Genomic DNA, 25,302 nt, shown 5'->3' with positions numbered 1-25,302 from the left:
CTTTTTTGGGGGGGTCTTTTATTATTATTACATTTTTTTTGGTCTTTTTGAGACAGGGTCTCCCTGTAGCCCTGGCTGGCCTGGAACTTGCTATGTAAACCAGGCTGGCCTTGAACTCACAGAGCTCCGCCTGCCTCTGCCTTTACATCTATTTCTTATTTGTGTGTGTGCTAGGCAAGCGCTCTACCAACTGAGCTACATTCCCAGCCCCCCTTATGCCAGTACTTTTGCCCTCCTTTCATATTTTGTTGGACACAGGTCAAAATCACACTTAGATGGGTGTGGTAGCAAACACTACAATTCCAGCATTCCAGAGGCTGAGGCAGGAGGATTGTGAGTTTGAGGCAAAAAGGAAAGAAAATCCTCCACATTTTTCTCCTTGAAGTTTTAAATTTTAAATCCCCCTGTGTTCCCACATGTTCTCAGATCATCATACTGCACCTGTCATATACCCTGGGATGACTCATCCTCCTGCTTTGATTAATCAGACTTCACTGAACTCTTTATGCAATGCCCTGACAACTTCTCTGGCTTTCCTTGAAGGGGTGTAGCATTTATTTAGATTTTCTTCTTTCCTTTTTTCTTTTTCTTCTTTCTTTGTTACATTTTATTTTTATTTTATGTGCATGGATGATTGGCTCGCTTGTATATAAGCCATGCGGGTGCTAGGAACTGAATCTGGGTCTTCTATAAGAGCAGCCAGTGCTCTTAACCACTGAGCCAACTCTCCAGCCACCCCCTTCCCTTTCTTTTTTCTCTTTAGTCCAAGACCAAACAATACTACTTGATGCCATGTACATCATAGTCACAAAGTCCAATTCTAGTCCTGAGATCACATGGTGAAATCTTGGATTCACAGTCATTCAGATGAACCATAGTTAGTTTATATCACTCTGTGTGTGTGAGTACATGTGGAGGCCAGAGGTCAATGCCAGGTGTTTTCCTCTCCAGCTTATATTTGAAACAGGGTCTTTCACTGAACCAGAGGCTTGCCCATTTAGCGAGACTAGCTGATCAACAAGCCTCAGAGACTCTTTTCTCTGCCTCCCCACCCCTGGGATCACAAACCCACGACTTTTACATGGAGGCTGGGACTTGAATTCAGGTCCTTATGCTTGCAGAGTCAACACTTAGCCAGGCAGGCCATCTCCCCAGCCCTGTATCACCTTTTAAAGCTACAGGAACATACAACAAAAATTTAAAGTTATTCTAAAGGATTCATAGACTCGTGGCCGGAGAGATGGTTCAAATGGTTAAGAGCACTGGTTGTGCTTGCAGAAGACCTGGGTTCGAATCCCAACATGGTGGCTAACAGCTGTCTGTAACTCCAGTTCCAGGGGATCAGACACCCTCTTCTGTCCTCTGTGGGCATTGCACAACATGAGTGCACTTACATACATGCAGGCAATACACTTGTGGAAAACAGAAACAAAAAGAATTCAGACTCCTTTCTCCACCCGCCCCAGAACACCTGCTAACCTTAACTGAAGAAACATGGATTTTCAGGACTGAATTTAAGTGAGAGGTGAAAGGAGATGAAAAAGCTTGGTATGACTGAAGAATAACTGACCTGGGCCAAAGTTCATGGTAGGTGTGTCTGCTTTAGGAGGCACAAAGAGAAAATACATCCAAGAGAAGGGATGAAGCCAGCTTTGTAGTGTCAACGTGAGCTTCTTTTGACCCCTCCTTACTGGACTCACCTGGAGAGTTTGGTTAACACTATCTGTGAAAGTGAGAGAGTAGCCACTCAGAGGGAACACGAGGACGAGAGAGAGACTGGTCAAGGAAGGCGTCTGGGGAATACTTCCTAGAAGGCAGCAGTTTAGCAGAAGTGGAGGTGGAAATAAAGTCCACAGAGTAGAAAAGGCAAGAATGAAAAGACCAGCACAGTTCGATGCAATCAGAGTTCAAGGTGGGTAAAGACTGAAGACAGTTTGCTATGTTTGATTCTGCGGTGCTGACTGGATAGTAAGCACAATCTTAGGAGAGTGTGGGGCGAGGTCTGACAGATTGTAACAACACGTAAGTGGGGAAATGCAGCCTGGCTGTAAAAAAGTTGTAGCTAGGGGAAGCAAAGATAGAGACTAGGAGGTAACGGGGCTGGCCAGCTGTGGTCCCAGCTGTGGAGGAAGAAGTGAAGAGGTAGCTTAAGAATAGAGAGCCTTGGGGTTGGAGAGATGGCTCAGTGGTTAAGAGCACAGAGGACCTGGGTTGATTCTCAGCACCCACATGGCGGCTAACAACCATCCATAGCTCCAGTTCCAGGGGAATCCAATGTCCTCTTCTGACCTCCATGGGCATTGCATGACATGGATGTACTTACATGCATGCAGGTAACACACACACACACACACACACACACACACACACACACACTGTACTAGATAGCTTTAGTGTCAACTTAACACACCTGGGTTGAGGGAGCCTCAATCGGGGAATTGCCTCTCTTAGACTAGCCTGTGACCATGTCTGAAGGGTATCTTCTTGATAAGTGATGTGGGAGGGCCCAGCCAACTGTGGGTGGTGCCACCCCTGGGCAGGTGGGCCTGTGTTGCATAAGAAAGCAGGCTGAGCAGGGGCCAGGGGAGCAAGCCAGTAAGCAGCGTTCCTCCATGGCCTGTGCTCCAGCTCCTGCTTCCAGGTTCTTGGGCTCCCTGATGAACTGCGACCTAGGAGTTGTAAGCTGAATAAACCCTTTCCTTCCTTCCCCAAGTTGGTACTGGTCAGAGTATTTTGTCACAGCAATGAAGAAACATACTAAGACACACACACACACACACACACACACACACAAAGAATAGCGAGCCTTGGGTCTAGGAAGATGGCTCAGTGGGGTAAAGTACTTTTTGCAAAAGTGTGAGAACCTGAGTTAGGATCCCCGGAACTTCTGTGGAGGTGGATATAGTAGCATGTACCTCCTGTGAGGTGGGAAGTGGGCAGAAGGATCCCCTGAAGCTCTTGGGCCAGCTAGAGTTGCAGCAAACAAGAGACCTTGTCTCAAACGAGGTAGAAGGTGAGGACTGGCTGACACCCAAAGGTTGTCCTCTGGTCTCTATGTGTGCCTATACTCACATGCAAGAACATGTACACACACACACACATATAGACACACTAAAAAATTTAAAGAAAATAGCCTGGAGGAGCGGAGAGATCTGATCGGGATCAGGCAGAAGCTTTAAGAACTTGGAGAAGGGAGGTGAATGGAGTTGCTCAGAAGGGATGGGGAGCAGAGGGCACTCGAACCTCTGTAGGGCCTCAGTTCTCTCTGGAGTAGGAGCGAGTATTCTCTGAGGTGGTGTAAAGGACTTGAGAGTGCTGAAAACACGGGAGAGAAAGTTGTCCAGGGAAAATGAACAGTACTAATGAGGGCTGCGGAGGGCTTGGCTGAGGAGTTTGAACTCAGCACCCTCTCAAGGTCATGTGCTTCCTTCAATTCTGCCCTGATGGGTGTGTGTAAGGCTCAGAGAGGGCAGAGGCAGGCTGCCATCTATATAAATCAGCATTATTTCATAAATGGCAAAGGCACAGACTTTAGGGTTCCAAGAGATGTGACTGAATGCAATCAGTGCCTACTACACATTTTAAAATTATTCTTTTAAGTTAGTGTACAGCCTAATGGGTTTCTCTGTGGCATTTTCACACGTCATTACGTTTTGTTTCTACACCTCTTCTACTTCCTGTCACCTTCCTCCCCCACAGAGTTCTTCTGAGTTCATGTCTCCATCACCCTGTCCACCCCAAGAACTTTTCCTCCCCTCACCAGTCCCCTTTCAACACACACACACACACACACACACACACACACACACACACACACACACAGATTCCATACACGGAAGAAACATGTGATATTTGTCTTTTTGAACTTGGCTTACTCAGCTTAGCATAATTTTTCCATTTCCACTTTTTAATTTTCTTGCAAATGTTATAGCTCTTGGAGGTGTCCTTTCGTGGTGTGTGTGTGTGTGTGTGTGTGTGTGTGTGTGTGGAGACAGGGTCTTACCCTATAGCCCAGGCTGGCCTCGAACCCCCTGGGCCGTCCTCCTACCCCGGCCTCACCCTTGCTGAGGTTGCTGTGCACACACTTCCTCCGCCAGATCCTTGCAGGGGGCGGTGGCTGCGGGACTCAGGTGCTTTCCTCCACCCCGGGGGGCCTCCGGCCCGGAAGCGCCGCTGCCATTGGCCCAGCGGCCGCGGTCACCTGCGCGGAGCCGCGGCCCCGAGCCCAAAGTCCGGCGCGCCCCGGAGCTGGCGGGCAGCAGGTGGCCCTCGGCCTCGGCCCGCCAGGATGCCGCTGGGGCTGCGCGGAAGGAAGAAGGCCAAGTGCAAGGAGGCGGCGGGGCTGATGGACGCCGAGCCCCGGCCCCCCGCCCCCGCCCCCGGCCCCGGCCCCGGCCCCGGCCCTGCGCGCAGGCTGGTGTTCCACGCGCAGCTGGCGCACGGCAGCGCCACGGCCCGCGTGGAGGATTTCACCAGCATCCACGAGCTCTACGGCAGAATCGCGGACGCGTACGACATCGCGCGGTCCGAGGTGAGCGCAGGTCGGCCTAGCCGGGGCGCAGCGGTCCCGGGTCCCCGGAGCGGATGGAGCCGCGCGTGCTCAGGTCCCGCCCGTGGGAAGCTGGGGCCTGGCGGCTCGCCTTCCCGCGGGAAGGGAGGCTGCCGCAGAAGTCCCGGGTTCAGGACGTGCGCAAGCTCCTTCCGGGAGTCCAGATCTGGCCGGGCGGATGAAGGCCCTCGACCCACCTGGACTTTACTCTCAGGCTCGCTCTGCAGGCGGAAGAGAGTCGCTCTGGGAATCTGATCTCAGTCGAGGGGAGGAAAGGTAGAAATTGAAGTGCCTCCCGGGGACACCCAGAGTAAGGGGGAAAGAAATGAAATTGCCTTCCAGGTGACTCCAGACTGACCGTCATTTCTAACAGCCCCAGAAAGAAACTCTTTGGTGGTATTTCCAGGAAGTTAAAGAAGCTGGGCTGTTATTCCAAGAGGTCATATGACCTAGAGAATCATAGCTAACTAGTGAATTCCGCCTTCAAGGAAGAGTTTAGCTTCACTTTTCCAATCTACCTTTGACAGGGGACTGAGACATTTAATTGGATCTTGTGGTATCTGGACCTGCAGTTGATGTAGGCTTTATCTAGGAGCACTAGTTTGTGGGGATTTGGGTTGACCCAAAAGAGCTAACTGCAAATGGTGATGGCTTGGAGCTGGGGAAGTGGCTCAGTGGATCAAGTATTTGCTTTGAGAGCTGGAGGCTCTGAGTTCAAACTCCTGAAACTACCAGGTTTTTAAAGCCATTCAATGGTTGCCTTGGCACCCAATAGTGATCCCTGGGGCTTTCCAACCAGCCTCATCTGCTTGGCAAGTTTCAGGCCAGTAAGAGGCTTGAGAGGGAGAGAGACAGACAGGCAGAGACTTCATCCAACACACACACACACACACACACACACACACACACACACACACACACACACACAAAATACTTCAAGGAAAAAATGCAAGCTTCTGCTGCCCCAGGCTTCAGGAGTGTAGAGACCAGTCTCTGATTGATATACGCAGGCCTGCATACATCTGTTTCTTAATTAGTTGTGTGAGTGAGTAGTTGCTGCTCACTTTGGCCAAACTCCCACATTCAAATACAAAATTCTCTCCCTCCCTCCCTCCCTCCCTCCCTCCCCTTAGTTGTTTATCACGTCTATTCGAAAGCAAGGCAAAATTCCAGGAAGAAAAGAATTTTTAAAAGTGTAACTCTGAGCCAGGCATGGTGGCACACGCCTTTGATCCCAGCACTCGGTAGGCAGAGGCAGGCAGATCTCTGTGAGTTCAAGGCCAGCCTGGTCTGCATAGTGAGTTCCAGGCCAGCTGGGGCTACAGGGAGACTTTGTCTCAAAAAGACCGAAAAAAAAAAAAAAAAAAAAAAAAGTAACTGATCTTTCAGGGATCCCAGGCACTAAAGGAAAATCACAAACCCTTTTTGTTGATCACTTACATTAGATAGGATGGTCATCATAATGCTGTGTCTGGGACTCTTCGACTGAAGAAGCACTCTTGAAGGAATAGTTTCCTTTCATCTTCTCTAGGTGAGGTAGATGGCAGGTCAGCAGATGTGGTTGAATGTGGAGTCAGGTTCTAGGAGTGGGAAATAGCTGTGTGGCCTTGAAGAAGGTTGACTTCTCTCCGCTTCAGCCAGTTACAGAAGAAAGAGAAGGATATTTACCACGGAGGGTATCCACAGACTGGATGGAGTCTGTATCTAAACCTAACAGATTGCAATGAATATGAGCAGTACTTAAAAAATTGTAACTAATACTATTGATACCCACCAGTTAAACAAGTAGCTGACGTGTAAAGAGGTTGGACACTGACCAAGGTCACATAGCTTGTGAGAAAAAAAAAAAAAAAACAAGGCTGTTATTTAAACTTGGATCTTCTGATTTCCAAGCTAGTAAGCTTGTTAACTTAATCCCTGACACCTTTAAAGCCTTTCTGTTACTAGGGGCTCCAGGTAGTGTTTTCCATGAATAGTTTTCCTTATCACTACATATGACATTATTCTGGGTAAAAGATACATGAGTTTATTCAACCCACTTAATCTCTAAGAAGTATTACTGTGTTCTTGCTTCATAAAGAAGGAAGGCTTTGAGATCAGATTCAAAATTATGCATGGTAAGTGGTAGAACCTTTATCTAAACCCATTTTTTTTTCTGACTCCAAATTCCATGAAGCTGTATTGCTTCCTAGTTTTTCCAGTCTCCTAGTAATAGCTTGACAGCAAGGTCGAGGTCTTTAGTTTCCAGTGTACCAGCTCACCAGATAACATGCCAGATAATAGGCATAAGATAGCTTTGTTTTTAAAAATATTTATCTTTCATATTTTTAATTATGTATATGTCTAGGTAGGTGCTCATGAGTGAAGGTGCCCATAGAGGCTAGAAGAGGGGATCGTATCTCCTGGAGCTGGCATTGCAGGAGAATGTGAGCCACTTAGTATGGGTGCTGGGAACTGAACTCCAGCCCTCTAGAAGAGCAATAAACATTCTTAACTGCTGAGCCATCTCTCCAGGCCGGAGCGTAAGGTGTTTTAAATTGCTATCGCAAAGTACAAAAATACATTTTTTATAGCACCAATATGTGTATATTCGAATGCTTATGCATATAACCAACATTAATGCAGGTTTTCTATCTGGAGTCAAAAGAATTAATGATTGGCTGGTGAGATGGCTCAGAGGGTAAAGGTGCTTGCCACTAAACTTGACCATCTGAGTTGGATCCCCAAAATCTGTATGCTAGAAAGAGAACAGTGACTCCCACAAGTTGTTCTCTAACCCTACATGTGCTCCATGGCACACTGACACCCCTCAAAAAATGTGGAAAAAAAAAAAGAGTATATGCAGGATAAAATATTGGTGATCTGCCTCTTCCTGGAAAACCACTGGCTTGCTGAGGACTGTGGGGGGTAGGGAGTTGAGGATGGGGGGTGTGGTCATTGTCTTCAGTGTTGTTACTACCAGTGAGCTGCCCAGGCTCCAGTGGATAGCTCCATACCCATGTTCATGGGGGCAGCATTTGCTAAACACAAAAAGTATGAAAGGGAGAGGGAGAATTGTCGGGGGTGCTTGGCAGAGGTGAGAGCAGAGTAGGAGAGGGTGGGGGAGAGTGCACCTGAATTGTGTTGTATACGTGTATGAAACTGTCGAGGAATAAATTTGGTTGCCATTGTAGGGCATGAAGAGCCCAGCAGATAACTTTGAATCAGAAGTTGCTTAAGAAAACGCTCAGCCTGCAGTTCTTGTTACTGCCCTGCCCGCTTCACTGCCTACTAAATAAACTAAGACAAAACAAAGCAACACCCAAACCAAAACCTTTACACAAATACCAGGAAGCCAAGCATGGTGACACACACCCATAATCTCAGCACTCTGGAGCCTGAGGCATGAGGATCCTGAGTTTGAGGCCAGACTGGGCTACATAGCAAATTTGAAGCCAGCCTCAGCTACATAGCAAGACCCTGTCTCAAAACCAAAACAAGCTGGGTATGGTGGTGCATGCTGGTGGTCTCAGCACTGTGGTGAGGTAGATCTCTATGAGTTCGAGGTCAGCCTAGTCTATATAGTGAGTTCCAGGTCAGCCAGGGCTACATAGGGAGACCCTGTCTCAAAAAACAAAAATCGAAACAAAAAAACACACCATGGAGATTCTGTTCCCTCCCCAGTTCACCTAGTAGGAGACATGGCGATGTAAAATAATTTTTGAGATGTTAGTGTATACAAAACAAAAGAATCTCCCCCATAAGAGAAGTGAACGGATAGTTAGCCCAGAAGCCCTACTTAAGTCTGGAGAAGTGACCGTGAGGACAGAAACAGCACTGGAGCAGGAAGTTGACGTCAGGTGGGGCAGATGCAGGTGAACTTCCTGAGGCCCGTGTGTCCCCAGCTGTGCTAGGCATTTGATGGACAATGCCAGGCCCCCATCCTCACTGGGTTTCATTTCATTTTATAGATGGACAGTGTGGCTCCGAAAAGTTAAGCAGTTTGCCTAGACTCATTCAACACGTGTTTTATTCAGCTGTAAAGAATGAAATTATGTTTGAAGGAAATGTGACTGGAGACCATCATAAGTGAAAGAAGACAGACTCAGAGAAATAGTGCATGCTGTCTTTCATATGTTTTTCCTAGTTTATATGTATGTATGTATGTGTATACATACACATATGTGTATGTGTGTGTAGTTATTCATGTATATATCATAAAAGTAGAAACTAGACTGTCTGGGAAAAGGAGAGGGACCAGCAGGAAGGGGAGAGTATAAAAAACGACTGTGGTCCAAGTACGTGATGCACCTGAATGAAAATATCCTTATGAGACCATCACTATGTACACTGAATACTATGCAAAAATAAGATGCTGTTGTGAAATGACAGTTGTGGGCCCCGCTGTTTTGTGGTCCCTGAGGGAAGAAGTGAATGAAGCCTGTGAAGGTTTTGTTGGCTGGGTGCAGACTATTGTGATCATCACACTGAAACAGATGGCCAATTATGCAAAAATCTCTTCTATCCAATGCCTTTTCCCCCAAACAACTAAATGAGCAATTCAGTTTTTTTTTTTTAAAAAAAAAGAAAAAAGAAAAAGAAAGTAATTTCCTCTTTAAAAAATCTGGTTAACTCATAACATAAATGCAGGGTTATTTCTTCAGAAAGTTGAATAGCATTTTTCATTTTTATTGTGTGTGTGTGTGTGTCTACTGAATAGTGTGTGTGTGTGTGTGTGTGTGTGTGTGTGTGTGTGTGTGTGTGTAGAGGCCAGAGCAGGATGTCTGGTGTCTTCCTCTTGTTTTTTTTCAGTCTCTCATTGAAGCTCATCCTTCCCATCCTGGCATTTCAGCCAGGCTGGCTGGGGAGTGAACTCTAAGGCTCTGCCTATTGCCTGTTGCTGGGGTTGTTAGGCACATCCGGCCATACTCATGGGTGCTGTGGATTTGGACTCAGGTCCTCGTGCTTGCACAGCAAACACTCTTGCGTACTCAGCCATCTTCCCAACACCAATAGCATTTTTTGAAATAGGTTACATAAAAGAGTTGAGTCATCGTGAGTGCAGCTCTGGAGCGTTTGAGTGCAGTTATACATTTTTTTTGAAGAGGTGTCTTAAATATTTAAACACTGTAACCGTTTGGCAAGTACTTGGTAGCATGACATATTTTCTTAACTGAAATCTTTACTGTGGGGAAGATTGTAGAAGGCAGTAAGTTTGAATGCTGTTAGATGCTTTTTACATCCAGAAACTAGGAACTCAGACTCAGTTTCTTTATAAGGTTCAGAAGTTATTTCCACTGTCCTGGGTTATGCTGATCAGTTTCCCTTATTTGAAATAAGGGACCAGGAATGTTTCAGGCTTAGAAAATATTTTGGAGTATTTATATATGCATAATAAAATGACTTGGGAATGAAACCTGGGTCTAAGCAGGAAATTAACTTCTGTTTTATATGCACTTTCCACACATAGAAAAATTAATTTCTGCTTTATATACACCTTATACATAAGCTGGAAGATAATTTTATGCAGTGCTTTTAGTGCACACCCGATTTTGCCTGCATCTATCACACGAGGTCGGGTGTGGAATTTTCCATTTGTGGTGCCATGTTGATCCTTGAAAAAGTTTTGGATTTGGGATGCTCAACCCCTATCAGTTTGTATATGTAGATACCAAATGGCTCATTGAATGAGTAAGTGAACCATTTAATGGTTTGTTCTCTCTCCACATGGCAAGTGTGTGTGCACCGCAGTGCGGTGGAAGCAGAGAAAGCAAGAACTGTGATTTTTTTTTCCTTTGAGATGGGGTCTCTTCTGTCGCACAGACTCACCTTGAACTCCTGGCCTCAAGCAATCCTGCCTTCGAGTAGCCAGGACCATGTGCATGTGTTAGCTTGCCTGGACAAAAATGGGATTTTAAAATTTAAAAACTTTCATCTCCAAATATATTATTTCTCTTAAAGGCAAACCGACCAGTGTTCTTTCGACACTTCCTCCTGAATCTTTTTATTTTATTTACTGATTTGTGTGTGTGTGTGTGTGTGTGTGTGTGATGTGAGTGCAGGTGTGTGCATGCCATGGCATGTGTGTGAAAGTTAAAGGATAACTTTCAGAAGTTGGTTCTAACCTTCTAGCTTGAGGCAGGGGCCTCTCTTGTTTCTGCCACTGTGCTGTGGACTCCAGGCTAGCAGACCCACAGGCTTCTGGCTGATTCTCCTACCCCGCCCCCCATTTTTCTGGAAGAGTATAATCTGGGATTACAGATGTGTGCCTCTGCATCCAGCCTTTTATTAAGCGGCTTCCAGAGAGAGGACTGAGGTCATCAAGCTTTGGTGGCAAGCACTTACTGAGCCAATTCTCTGGCCCTGGTTCCCATCTCTTAAGCCACCCTCATTTCTCCTTTATAGTAAGACTCCTTCAAAGTTGCTGTGTCCAGTGAGATGCCGTTAGTATCATCTCATTTGGAGCAAAAGTCAGAAGGCTGTGAGGGACTCCAGGCCCCAAGACCTCTTCAACATCACTGTTCCTTCTGCCTCTGCCAGTCTGGATTTGTGGCTGTTCCTTGAATGCTGCAGGTTCAAGGGCTTTTGCATGAGGCTTTGCCAGGACCTCTTCCTGCAGGGTGCCATTCCTCAGTTCAGCTCAGATGCTCTCTCAACAAGGCTGACCCTCATCATTCCCTCTAGATGCACAGTGCCGCCAAATCCTGCCTTGCTAACTTTTCCTCCATTACATTCTAATATCTGAAGTATATTAGTTGCTTTATGGTCTGTGCCATCCCCCCACTAGAACATAAACATAAAGGAGGGAATTGTTGTCTGTTTTGTTCACTGATACAGTCCCAGTGACCTGTAAGCTATACCTGGAACTCAATGTAGATTTTGTTTTGTTTATTCTTTGAGCTAGGGTCTCGCTGTATAGCCCAGGTTAGCCTCATGCTCACCGCAGTCCTCCTGTCTCTGCCTCATGAGTGCTGGGATTACAGGTATTCACCATCATGTTCAGCTTAAGGTTTTTTTTTTGAGAGTCTCATGTGTCCCAGGTGGTGCTAAGGATTGAACCCAAAACTTTGTACATGCCAGACAAACACTCTTTTAACTGAGCTATTATCCCAGCTCCTGGTTTTGGATTTATCAAAAATGTATTTGGTGAAGACTGGGTGTGGTGGTGCATGCTTTTAATCCCAGCACTTGGGAGGTAGAGGCAGACAGATCTTTGTGAGATTGAGGCCAGCCCGGTCTATATAGCGAGTTCCAGGCCAGTTGAGGCTACAGGGAGACTCTGTCTCAATAAGACAAAAAAAAAAAAAAAAAAAAAAAAAACCCAAGTTTTTGTTGAATAAAAGATTTATCATAAATTTGGTACTTAAAAATTCTGTGGGGCTAGAGAGATGGCTCAGCAGTTGAGAGCACTGACTGCTCTTGCAGAGGACCCCGGTTTGATTCCCAGCACCCACATGGTGGCTATGAACCATCTTTAACTCCAGTTCCAGGGGAATCTGAAGCTCTCTTCTGACCTCCGCAGCACTGCACGACACGGGTGCACTCACATATATGCAGGCAATACACTCATACACATAAAATAAAAATATTTTTTTTTAAAAAAATCTGTATTCTTCAACAGAGTGTGATGCACACAGAAGGCCAAAACTGACCAAGTTTTAGAAAACAAGAGACTTCAGATTATATGTCCCTGGATAGGACTCCTATATTAAAACTTACCTACCCATGGCTTGGGGGACCACTGCAGAGGAGGGGGTGGAAAGATTGTAAGAGTCAGGGTTAGTGCATGAACCTAAGGAAACAGAGGCTTTCAGGCCACTGGGAACTTACTCATTTGAACTTGCAACAATGGTGACAGCATGCCCAAGACCCATGCTGACTCAGTCAGACAAAAACCCAACATAGAAGTAGGAAAATGGGCAGCAGGCCCCAACCTTAGCTGAAGAAATATTGGTAACTGATTACTGAGGGATGAGGGAGAGTAGATGTTCTTTTTTAAATTTATTTTTTTTATTTTCTTGTATTTCATACTGAATATCCCAAACAATCTGAATCATCTTTACAGCCCCATTTCCACCAGCATCCACCCTGCCCCCCACTGGAACCCATATACTCTGTCCTAGGTGTTAAGGCCCACTGTGTCAAGTCAGTATCCCCGGACATTCCCCAGTGCAAATCTGTCCACTTGCAGTCTAGTCAGAGCCCTGTTATCTATCCAAATACTTATCATTTTATTTCTTTTACTTTTTTAACAGAGCATAGGGCTGGGGTTTATTTACAGAGGAGTGGGCACCCCCAATTTATGGCTTCACTGGAAAAGTCCACACTCAAATATAGATCCTGTGACTATACAGCCACACAAAATAGCGAGAGAGGTGCCTCTTGCCATTCTAGGCTTATGCATCTTTAGCCCCTCCCCCCACATGCAGCTAAGGTCGACTAATTGGGTGGGAGGGATAACTGACTTCCCCCCTACGACTGCTTGATGACTGTGGGAAGGAAGTGTGACTATAACTTTCTGGCGTAGTGGTCGGAGGACACGTCCAGGTAACACTCCACTCCTTCCTCCAGCTCTTACATTCTTTCTGACAACCTCTTCTGCAAAAGTCCCTGAGCCTTGGAGAGGGTGATAGGTGTGGGATAATCTTCCCCACTATGTGGAGAGGCTGAACTCTTGGGCATTTTCATCCTTTGTTTCTAAGACGTGGCTGTTGATCCATCTCACTGTTATTCCTTCTACTCTAAAGACAAACAAAAAGAAGAGGGAATATCTAAATGAACACTGACTGATGTAATAATCTAACCTACGGATATGAACACAAATGCTTGGAAGAGTGTGGATGGGGAGGAGGTCTAAATTTGATTAAGATATGAAATGCACAAAACTCAATAAAATATAAATTAAAAATTTCTGTATTCTTGTCATAAAGCTTTAGTACTGATATTTTATGTAGATATTAACTTTTTTTTTGTCTTTTTGAAGTAGGGTCTCCCTGTAGCCCCAGCTGTCCTGGAACTCACTATGTAGACCAGGCTGGCCTTGAACTCACAGAGATCCACCTGCCTCTGCCTCCCAAGTGCTGGGACTACAACCATGCCTGGTGATATTAACTTTTTAAAAATATTCTATTTATTACTTTTATTTTATGTATGATTGTATTATCTGCATGTATCTAAGAGCACTGGTATTACAGAATGCCTCTGGAGGTCAGAAGAGGGTATTGGCTCCCCTGGAACTGAAGTTATAGATGATTGTTAGCCACCATGTGGGTGCTGGGAACTGAACCTGGCTCTTTGCAAGAGCAGCCAGTGCTCTTAACTGCTGAGCATTTCTTCAGCCCATAGATATTAACTTTTTATATTATGTGGAGGAAGGGGAGGGACTTGCCTTGCTGGGATGGCGGGGAGGGTGATGAGGAACATTATATCCTTAACATTTTTCTTTAAACAAAAATTGGTGTGCATATAATGTATGCGTGTGGTATGTGAACTTGAGTGTGTGGGTATACCCACACCTTTGCATGCACACCCAGAGACCAGAGGAGGATGTCGGGTGTCTTGCATCACTCCCAACCTCTTGCCTTGAGACAGGCTTTTTCACTGTACCAACATGCCCTTTTGACTAGGCTGCTGGCCACCTAACTTCCAATGTTGGGGTTATAGGCACACCTAGCCATGCCCAGCTTTTTCTGTGGGTGCTGGGGATTCAAATTCAGGTCCTCTTGCTTGCAAAGCAAGCACTCTTATCCCCTGAGCCATCTCCCCAGCCCCTGTAACAATAAAGAATATCATATATATTTAAGATGTACAACACAGAATTTGATATGCACATATAGTGTAGTTACTGTGGTCAAGTTCATTAACATATCCAGCTTATAAATGATGATGTTTGCAGCTCCATTTGCAAGCAGAGTTAATTCCTACATGAATTGCAGCATATAGAAGTGCTTTGTGAGGCTTCGCAAGGGGCCAGTTCCTTTCTCAAGTTTCTGGCACCAGCACCGAGCTCCTATGGAAATCAATATTGCATATTTCAGTAGCATTTCTATAGAACAGAAAATGTTCTTCAGACTTTACTATTTCCCAGCAGTGCAGATAACTGTTGAATGGAACTACTGCAGAACTCCAGAAAGAACTGGGGAAAGTGGGATTCATTGGTATGCAGAGGGCACCCATACCCCCCAATATCAGAAACTACAACCCCTGACAAAAAACCACAAGGGAATTGGCATTTTGGTATGATTGTTACTATTGATTTCGGAGGGCAATGAAGTAAGCCCAGAGAAAAGAGTATGAGAAAGAGTAAAGCAGCCGGCGCCTGGGCGAGGGGCTAGTGCTTTCAGGAGATGGGCTAGTGCTACCAGGTAGCCTTGGAATCCTCCTGTTGTACAGAAACAATCCCTCAGTACTTGAAAATCAGGTTAAGTCACTCTACAACCATGCCAGTATTTCCCAACCAAGAGGTTTATTGAGATACTTGGCAGGGTGGCCCATGACTTTAATCCCATCACTCAGGAGGTAGAAGCAGGTGGATTTCTGTGAGTCTGAGGCCGGCCTGATCTATACAGTGAAATTTGGGCTAGTTGGGGCTATAGGGAGACTCTTCTTGAAAAGACCAAAAAAAAGAAAAGGAAAGGAAAAAGGTAATGTGGTTGTGACATCGGCCTCACTTCCTAAGAGTGAAGTATCCAGAGCAAACCCATGCTTTGTTAAACTTTACCCCAAACCCCCAAATCACTAAAGATTAAGTCCAAATAAATTCCTTCCTTCCTTTGTTACTTTCTAAATTAAAACATTTTCATTTACGTATTCTTTGACAGCATCATAGTGCATGTAATGTATTTTGATCACATTTGCTGCTCACTACTCTCTCACCTCCTGCTCCTGTTGAACCTCTTCTTCCCAACAAGTTTCCTTCTTTCATGCCTTTAAAAATTATTTTTTTATTTTATTTTATGTGTATGTGTATATTGCCTGCATGTGTCTAAGTGCACCTGTGTTGTGCAATGCTGTGCAATGCCTGTAGAGGTCAGAAGAGGGTGTCAAATTTCCCCAGAACTGGAGTTATGGACAGTTGTTAGCTGCCATGTGGGTGTTGGGAATTGAACCTGGGTCCTCTGCAAGAACAACCAGTGCTCTTAACCTCTGAGCCATCTCTCCAGCCTCTCATGTCTTTTTTGACCTGCTGAGTTTAATTGGGGTTGCTTGTATGAGTGGGTGTGGGGTTATTTACTGGAACATGGGAAACTTACCCATGACGACTGTACCACTGAAGAAAAATGATTCCCCTTTCTCCAGTACCTATTAGCCCCCAGTGTCTCCTCAGTCAGCCAAAATTTGTTCAGTGTGTGTGTGTGGTGTGTGTGTGTGGGGGGATCAGGGGCAGCTGTTGGGAACTAAACTCAGGACTTTGCTCATGCTAAGCATATGCTTTACCCTGGGACACAGCTATCCCCAATCCTTTCTTTAAAAAAAAAATTGTGTGTGTGTGTGTGTGTGTGTGTGTGTCTGTGCCCATATATGTAGAAATTAGATGTTGACCTCAGGTGATGTTCCTCAGGTATTATCTACCTTGTATATTGAGGCAGGGTTTCTTAGTAACCTGGAGCCAAGGAGGCTAGGCTGGATGGCCAACGAGCCCCAGGATCCCTGTCTCCATTTCCCTTGCACTGGGGATTACCAGTGCACACCATTTTTATTTTATTTGCACATATGTTTGTAGGTCTGCTTGTTTGTATATGCATTACATGTGTGCAGGTGCCTACACAGACCAGAAGAGGGAGCCCCTGGAGCTTGAGTTGCAGACCGTGAATTGCCAGGGAAGTGAATCTACAGCGTGCTCTTGACTGCTGAGTCTCTTCAGCCTTCTCCTCCCTTTTACTTTTAACATGGGTTCCAGGGGTCGAACTCGGGTCCTCATGCCTACATGGTACGCACTTTACCAGCTGAACCATTTCCCCAGACCCCCAGGCTCATCTCCCTAACACCTTCCTACTAATACCCTTGGGATTCTTAGTACTAAACTCCCCTTGGCATGCAGTCTTCTTACTGAGTTCTCATTTGCAGTTTATTACAAGGAGCAGAGAACTTCAGGGGAGAACTCCTGGTGGTCTTCGTCTGGGCTTTACTGACTGTTGTTGGTTTTGGGTTATTGAGGTGATATGCTAAAGAGGCACTCTGAATTTGGCTTCTCTAACTCTGCCCATCTTCTGTGCTTTGATATTTTCAGTCTTCAGGGATCCTAGTAAGTTATAAACACCCTCACCTGCCAAGAAGTGTCTCCTCTCCTGCCCCCTCCCAAGCCTTCCTCTCTGGCTGTTGCTCCCATTTCATCTCTTGACACTCTTCTCTGTACACTTGAGATTTTTCTCCTTATGAGCCAGGGTTTCATTTAACCCAGACTGGCCTCAAACTCCATGTAGGAGAGGATGACCTTGAACTTCTAATCACCCTGCCTCCACCTCCTGAGTGCTGGGATTCCAGGTGTGTTCCACCATACTGGTTTATATGGTGCTGGAGATGGAACCTTGGGCTTTATGTATACAAGGCAGGCACCCTACCGACCGAGCCACATCCCCCCCCCCCCATTTCAGAGTGTTTAAAGTAGTTCATCCCGCTGTGCTTTGTTTTGATGCTGTTCTTTGGTTTCAGTGTCTTTTACTCACTTTTCCAGCCTTAATGTTGTTTCCTCCAGGAAACCATCTACATGACCTTACCAGTCTCTACATGTGCACATGTTTAACAGCATCTGCATGCTGAATTGCAATTAGCTACCCCTTTGAATCTTCCTGAGGGCTGGGCTTTTTATTTTTTTGGTCTTTTAGAGACAGGGTCTCCCTGTAGCCCTAGCTGTCCTGGAACTCACTCTTTAGACCAGGCTAGCCTTGAACTCACAGAGATCTGCCTGCCTCTGCCTCGGAGGGCTGGGATTAAAGGTGTGTGCCACCATGTCTGGCCAAGGGCTGGGCTTTTAAAAACTTGTTTCCTAAGTCACCAGATGGTCAGATGCTCTATAAACATTTGCTAATTAAAAGGACACAGTGAATATAATGATAGGAAGTTGGTGGTGGATACAGTAGTGAGACTACAGGTCTCCTTGAAGGTGTGTGACTCTTACCACAGGCAACAACCCTGAAGATTTCAGGCCTGTGTTTTATGGTAGAACATGATCAATTATTCATTTGCTGTTTTCTTTCTTTTTTAAATAAGATTTATTTTTATTTTAAGCATATGAGCGTTTCCCCTGCATGTATGTAAGTGCACCCATGGAGTCCAGAAGAGGCCATCAGAACCCCTAGAACTGGAGTTAAGGACAGTTGCTAGCTGTGTGTGTGTGTGTGTGTGTGTGTGTGTGTACTGGGAACTGAAACTAGATCCTCTGCAGAGCAACCCGTTCTTTTAATCACTGAGCGTCTCCAGTCCCCAGTTTTTAATATTTAACTTTTTATTATGGAAACTTTACATGTGAAAGCAAAGAGTAACATAGTTTATTCTCATGCCCAGTTTCAACAGCCATCAACATTTGCCAATGTTTCTTCTTTCATCTTCCATTAAAAGAGTTTTTATCATTAAATAAACATAAGCAGGGCTGGAGAGGTGGTTCAGAGGTTAGGAGCACTGGCCGCTCTCGCAGAGGACCCGGGTTTGGATCCCAGCACCCACATGGTGGCTAACAACTGTCCATAACTCCAGTTCCAGGGGATCTGATGCCCTCTTTGACCTCAGTGGGCATTGCATGACACAGGTGCACTTACATACATGTAGGCGATACACTCATACACATAAAATAAAATAAAGACAATAAACATAAGCTGAGAAGAGCACATAAGACAAATGTATTATGCAGTGGAGAAGTCGAACACTTTTGAAGCCAGCCTATCAGGATAGACCTAACCGGACCCCAAGAACCTTCCACATTCTTCCTTCTACCTGCCTCCAAAAGTAACTGCTGTCTTGACTTATGGTAATAACTCTATACTTTTTTTAAATTAAAATTTATGTGTGTCTGTGTGTATATATAACACATGTGTGCGGGTACCCAAGGAGGTAAGAAGAGGGTATTAGATCCCCTGGAACTGGCCGTTACAGGTGGTGTGAGCTGTTGGACACAAGTACTGGAGATTGAATGCAGGATATCTGCAAGAGCATCCTGTGCTTTCAACTATGGAGCCATCTCCCCAGCCCTGATCTTATAGTTTTATTCTGCAATATACTTTATTTTTGAGAGTGTCTCATGTAGCCTTCTTTGGCCTTGGACTTCATAGGCAGCCAAGAATGATCTTAGACATCTATAAAAATTTTTAAATTGATTTTTTTGTATTTCATACAGAACATCCCAAACAATCTTATTCATCTTTATATCCGCATCTCAAATGGCACCCTCCCATAGCTCCCTCCCCTCCACTGAAGCCCATATAGTCTGTCATCCCTGTTACTGTCCACTGTGTTGTTAGTGCCCCCAGCCATTCTCCAGTGCAAGTCCATCTGCTGAGTCAAGTCAGCCTATCTAGAGTCCCTTGTTTTAGGAAGATCAGTTCATCCTCATCTAGCAGCAATCAGTTGCCAACATTCCTTTAGATAAGATTGGGGTCTGCTGTTCATTTTCCCAGTTCTGTGCTGGGTTACTGTCTGGGAGTCTCTTGGGCCACCCTGGCCAATAACTCAAAGGAAGGTATCTCCTGTCTGGCATTGTTCTTATTATGTAGCCTTTAGCTATACACATGGACTCTTAAAGAAATATATGGATCCCTTTAATCTTTGGTTATACTTTCCTTTTGGGTGTTTAAGACCATACAGTTGGCCCAAATAAATCAATTTATTTTTACTCTTAAGGTCATTTGAGGATCTGTTTCTCAGGGGTCACATGGGCTTGAGAGGAGCTCCTTTCTATTACCAGTTCCATCTATGTGAAGATAAGACTTCTATAAAAAATTTAAAATTACATTTATTTAATTATGTATGTGTGTATGTGTGGGGGACACACTGTCAAGGTGTAGTTGTAGAAGTCAGAGGACAACTTGTTGGATCTCTCCTTCCACTATGTAGATCCCAAGATCAAACTTAGGTCATCAGGCTTGGTGACAGGCACCTTCACCCACTGACCCGTCTCATTGGCCCTTGACCTTCAACTTCTGATCCTCCTGTCCCTACATCCTAAATGCTGGGGGGTTCTATGAATGCACCACCATGCCCAGTTTATGTGGTTCTTGGTGTCCCCAGAGTTCTCTCTGGGTCTCTTGCACTATCAGGAAAACCATACCATACGGCATATCTTTATGTGCATTTATTATTATCATTGTGGGGGGGCGGAAGGGGAGTTACAAAGAAACAAGCACCTGCTGCCTAGCTCCACGCTGCCCAGCTCTGCTGATCACTCCCGAGGCATGCCCATAGTCAACGCTAGCTTTCGGCCACACCTCAGGGGCCAGCGGTCTTGCCCCAGGTCCATAAGTGCCAGGCCATTTTGTCCTTGAGTACACCTGGCTGCTGCATGTTTCTGGTGGCTCCGGCTCCAGTCCCAAGATGGTACCACAAGCTCCTCCTTTTGGGGGGCTAATCTCCACAGTCAATGCACTGCAGCAGGCCCCACCCCTTGGAGGAACCAGAACCCCTGGGGAACACACTAGGGATTGAACTCAGGCCTCGTGTATGTGAGGCAAGGTCTAGGTGTATATAGCTGTGTGGATCTTACTCTTCCCCATGCTGTTTTTTTAAAAAAATATTTTATTTATTATTTTTATTTTATGTGTACGCGTGTTTTGCCTGCATGTATGTAAGTGCACCTGTGTTGTGCAATGCTCACGGAGGTCAGAAGAGGCTCTTGGATTTGCTGGGACTGGAGTTACCAACAGTTGTTAGCTGCCATGTGGGTGCTGGGATTCGAACCTGGGTCTTCTGCAAGAACAACCAGTGTTCTTAACCGCTAAGCCATCTTTCCAGCCCCTTCCCCTATACTGTTTTAAAAACCTGATTAGGCACAGCTCGGGTATCTGTTCTGTACAGTTGGTAGTGGCAGAAGCGGAGGGATTTGAGAAAGTGATGCTGAGGCCTGGGGAGGACAGTCACCATCAGCCTTACAGTTCCCCAAGGACCAACAGTCTTTGTGCTATGAGAGCTGCTGTTGTGTCTTCACAACAGCAAAATTTGGCTTATGAGAAGCCAAATTTTAATAATTCCTAAAAAGCTGTGTGTCTCCTGAAAAGGTTTCCTGTATACATGCTGTTGCTTTTCTCTGTCTCCTGAGCTAACCAAAGGTGTTTCTTGAAACTGATCATTAAGAGAGAAGTAACTAGTTAAGAAATACCTTTGTTAGTAGAAGGGGGCAGGCTTCCCTGGGTTAGGACACAAGAAACAGGCCTTCACCACTGCCTTAGAAATCCCAGCTCTGATGTCTGAGCCGTGCTGATTGTTCTGGGGAATTGAAATGTATAGTCAGGAGTCAAAGCGTGGACAGCCTGACACCAGTGAGGTCCTGTGGTTTTTCTGGATACCTGAAAGGCAGGAACAGAAGTTAGAGCTTTCCCATGACTAGCTGTTTGCTTTTTAGAATTGTATCTGACCCTCTATCAATGACTATGAGGGCTAAGAACTCAAGCATTTAGAAAGCATCTCTGTTATGTGTATAAAATCTCCTTGGAGATAAAGTGCTTGTAGAGAGAAAGGTCCAACTTTTTACTTGATGGCTGATACCTAGGATTCACATCTCAGTTTGTAAAAGTCACAGGTCCTAAGTTACAGTGTTAAAGTGGCCTTGGAGAGATGCATAGTGACAGAGTTGAGGATATGATGGCTCCATATCTGTTGTTAAAAAATGATTCACACATCCACGTGTCACCTTCATGTAAATGTGGTTGTTTGGCTGGAGTTAGCCCTTCGTGATCCAGGGCCAGACCCTGATTCAACATCCCCAAACCGTCTCTTATTAGCTTGGTGTTCTGGGTGTAGTTAGGACTTTAGATGATGGTTGGGATCCCTGTCACTTCCTTTCTCCTTCCTTTTTTTTTTGTATTTTCCCCTTCCTAGCCCAATTTTCCTGTTTCCATATAAAGGTGGAGGGTACATTGAGAATTAGGAGGAAGGCAATTATTGTTGAATATCTACTCTTAACCTGTGCTCCCTTATTTAAAGTATCATTCTTACCAGAACCCCTAGAAATTATTATGATCTATAGTTGAGACCAGAGCTCAGAGTGTAAGAAAATTATGCAAGACATAGTCCAGGGAAATGTCTTTGATCCCAGATGTCTGTTCAAGTCCAAATCTCTCCCCCTCTTCCCACTTCTCTGTCTTTTTTTTTTTTTTCTTTTTGAAGCAGGGTCTCCCTATAGCCCCAGCTGTCCTGGAACTCACTATGTAGACCAGGCTGGCCTTGAACTCACAGAGATCTGCCTGCCTCTGCCTCCCAAGGTCTTGTTATGTAGTCCACACTGGCCTCAATTCACAATCCTCCTGCCTCAACTTCCTGAGTTCAGGGATTACAGCTGTGCACAGCCAGTGCTCTTCCTTTGTACAAATAATTCTTAACTTTATACCCAAAGTCTTTATTAATAAACATGTGATACTATCATTACTATCATAAAATAAAAATTTAAGTATTACTATTCTATATATGCAATTTAAAGCATAATGTATTAACTCTAATATTAGAGAGAAGCAAATACAGTTTTTGTATACAAATATTTGGTAAAGCTGTTCTAGAAGATACAGTGAGGTAGTCAGGTGCTGATGAATGTTGACATCTTTTATCTTTTTTGTTAGTTTTTGTTTTTTCATGATAGGATCTCAGCCTTGGACTAACCAAGTGACCCAGCCTCCCAATGAATGCTGGGATTACATGGGATAACAGACATGAACCACTATGCCTAGATTTCTTTGTCTTCATATATGACATTTGAAAAAATTTATTTATTATTGTTGTGTAAGTGTATGATGTATGAGTGTGAGTGACCGTGCACTTGCCATGGTATGCATGTAGAGGTCAGAAGATAACTTTCTGGTGTTGGTTTTCTCCTTCCACTATGGGTTCTGAGGGTCAAGCTCAGGTCATCAAATATGCATAGCAAGGCTTTTACCTGCTGAGCCATCTTGCTGGCCTATGACATTTTAAAACAAGGAAGGGATAAATAATATTTGTGAGTACTCATAGAATTACTGAAATATAGTAACACCAGCAGCAGACTTATGACATGTGTTAAAATTCAAATAATATGGACATTGCTGCCAGTGACTTGATTTCTTCAAATGATGAATAATTCTTGGTACAGTTTTGCATAAAACAAATAGAATCTTTGATTTGCATGGTCATTGCAGTCCAGGAAAATTCAGAACAAAAAATATTTCACTTGTAACACAGAATTAGGGCCTCAGCATTCACTGTGCTGTTTCCTACATCGATGTCTGATAGGATACTTGAACTCATGCAGAATGCAGCCTCGTTCTTCATTGAGCCAGGCTTCTTGATCTCTGCCCTGCAGATGACATCTTTGATCTCTTCCTGGTCTTCCCCCAATGCCAGTGTCATAACCAAAAGCCCTCACAAGATTTCGACCTGTCTCCTTAGAGGTTAGTACCACCCCACCCCTGCCCTAGTACTGTGGTTACTGGAGGTGATGCAGCTGCTCTACACTATGAAGACATGAGACAGACCTCCAGCTGGTTTTAAACATTTAGAATCAGTCTTAAAGTTTTTTTTTTCTCTTGGTGCTGGGAATGGAACCCAGGGCCTTCCATATGGTAGGCAAATACTGTACCATTGAGCTACATCCCCGCCCTTAGATGATTATAATATGCATAGTGAAGCATGTGGTTGCTTAAATGTCTGTTCTTTCAAGCTTTTGGAATGTCTCAAAGTGTCACATGTGCTGTAACTTTGGACAGGTGTGATAGTTAATGTTAACTGTCAACTTGACAGATTCTACAGTCATCTGGGAGATGGGCATCTGGACACACCTGTCTGTGAGGGATTATCTTGATTACATGAATTTATGTAGGAGGACCCTTCCTTCCTTCCTTCCTTCCTTCCTTCCTTCCTTCCTTCCTTCCCTCCTTTTTTCCTTCCATTTTTTGGTCTTTTTGAGACAGGGTCTCCTTGTAGTCACAGCTGACCTGGAACTTGCTGTGGAGATCAGGCTGGCCTCGAACTCACAGAGATCTGTTTGCCTCTGCCTTCCAAGTGCAGGGATTAAAGGTATGCACCACCACACCCAGTAGAAAACCCACCTTAACTGTGGGCAAGGCCATTCCCTGGGCAGGGGTTCTTGGACTGTATAACATGGGGCACTAGGATGCATCCCTCACTGCCTTCTGCTTTCTGACTGTGGATGTGATGTGACCAGCTGCCTCAGGCTCCCGCCGCCTTGACTTCCCCACCATGGTGGACTGACTGCATCTTGAACTGTAAACCAGAATAAACCCTTTCTCCCATAAGCTGCTTTGTCAGGGGTGTTTTAACACAGCAATGGGAAATGAAATTAAGACAACAGGTTTCCAGGGACCTGTGTAGGTGTGTAGTCAGGGTGGTATGATAGAAAAGCACAGGCTTTGACATCGGATGGGGAGATAGGTTTTGTGATGGTGGCACATTTTGGGTTGGATCCTAGGGATGCCTTCTGGCCTCAAGTTTCTCCCTGTTAAAATGTACAAATAGTGCCTGCCTTGTAGGATTGTTGTGAAAATTAAGTGAGATGGCCTGTTAGATGTCTAGCATAATGGTTTAATAAATGTTAGTTCTCTTTCCTTCCATAAAAGATGTTAGATGATGCTAATTTTTATAGTTTTCCCTATAATTTTTGTATACAGACAGGTGTAGTTTTCATTCCCCTCTATTTGCCTAAACCTAGAGAGTAAAGAAGACAGATATGAGAGTATATTTCTACAAATGATTCTCAGATTAGACTATCCCAGGGTGGAATCCTATGTCCCAGTAACTAATCTGGACTTTTCTGATGACAGTTTCTTCAATAAAATGTAGTATAAGCCTAAAATACAATTTCAGTCAACAGTGAGAATTATGTTCAAATTTGAGATTCATTGGAAATGCTGCCTTACCCAGACAGAATTGTTGTATGTGTTTGTCAGTGCTTACTCCCACAACCCGGAAATAAAGCTTAGCAATATGGAGATTTCTCGACACCCTTTGCCAAGCATAGAGGGTATTGAGGCAGGATTTCCCTCAGCATATAATTCTCCATTTTACCCCATTCCTAGAGTTAATTTTCACTTCTTCGTTAAATCTCCTTGAATCTTGGTAATTGTCCTCATGTTATGGCTTCTCTTTTATATTTTCTCCCAAGAAGCCCAGACTGGGGAGTCGGGGGATGGTTTGTTACTTCAGCGCCAGAGGACAGAGGAAGAATTCGAGTACAGCCTTTCCTCAGCTTCTAGACTGACTCGTAGGATTTTCCTACATTATTTTAAAGAATTATTATTATTATTTGTGTGTGTATCTACTAGTGTGTGTGTGTGTGTATGTGTGTGTGTGTGTGTGTGTGTGTGATGGTGGGTATGAGGTCAGAGGACAACTTTCAGGACCCAGTTTTCTCCTCCTCTCTGCTGAAGGAGGGTACCTTTTGTTGTTTCTGCTGAACTTCGTATTGCAGGCTAACTGGCCCTGTGATTCTCTACCATCTCATCACTACAGTGCTGGGATTACAGATGTGCACCACCACCTGGCTTTTTTACCTGGATTCCAGGATTGAACTCAGGTCATCAGGCTTGTGCTGAAAATGCTTTTATCCAATGAGCCATTTCACCCACCCCCCCCCCCCTCCCCCTCCC

At 44.8% G+C, this 25,302-nt stretch overlaps 1 protein-coding gene across 1 annotated transcript in view; it reads left to right on the top strand.

Moving 5' to 3' along the window:
- Positions 1 to 4,288: 4,288 nt before the first annotated feature.
- Gipc2 (GIPC PDZ domain containing family member 2) overlaps positions 4,289 to 25,302 on the top strand; it is an 81,116-nt gene continuing 60,102 nt past the window's right edge. Inside the window, exon 1 of the mRNA XM_008848633.3 lies at positions 4,289 to 4,531. Coding sequence (XP_008846855.1) covers positions 4,289 to 4,531 — 243 coding nt within the window. The remainder of the gene's footprint in view (positions 4,532 to 25,302) is intronic.

Source organism: Nannospalax galili, unplaced genomic scaffold (genome assembly GCF_000622305.1).
Source record: "Nannospalax galili isolate Female #2095 unplaced genomic scaffold, S.galili_v1.0 scaffold1124, whole genome shotgun sequence".
In the NCBI taxonomy this organism is placed as follows: Eukaryota; Metazoa; Chordata; class Mammalia; order Rodentia; family Spalacidae; genus Nannospalax; species Nannospalax galili.
The sequence above is the reverse complement of the archived record's forward strand: the minus strand, read 5'-3'. Positions and strand labels throughout refer to the sequence as shown.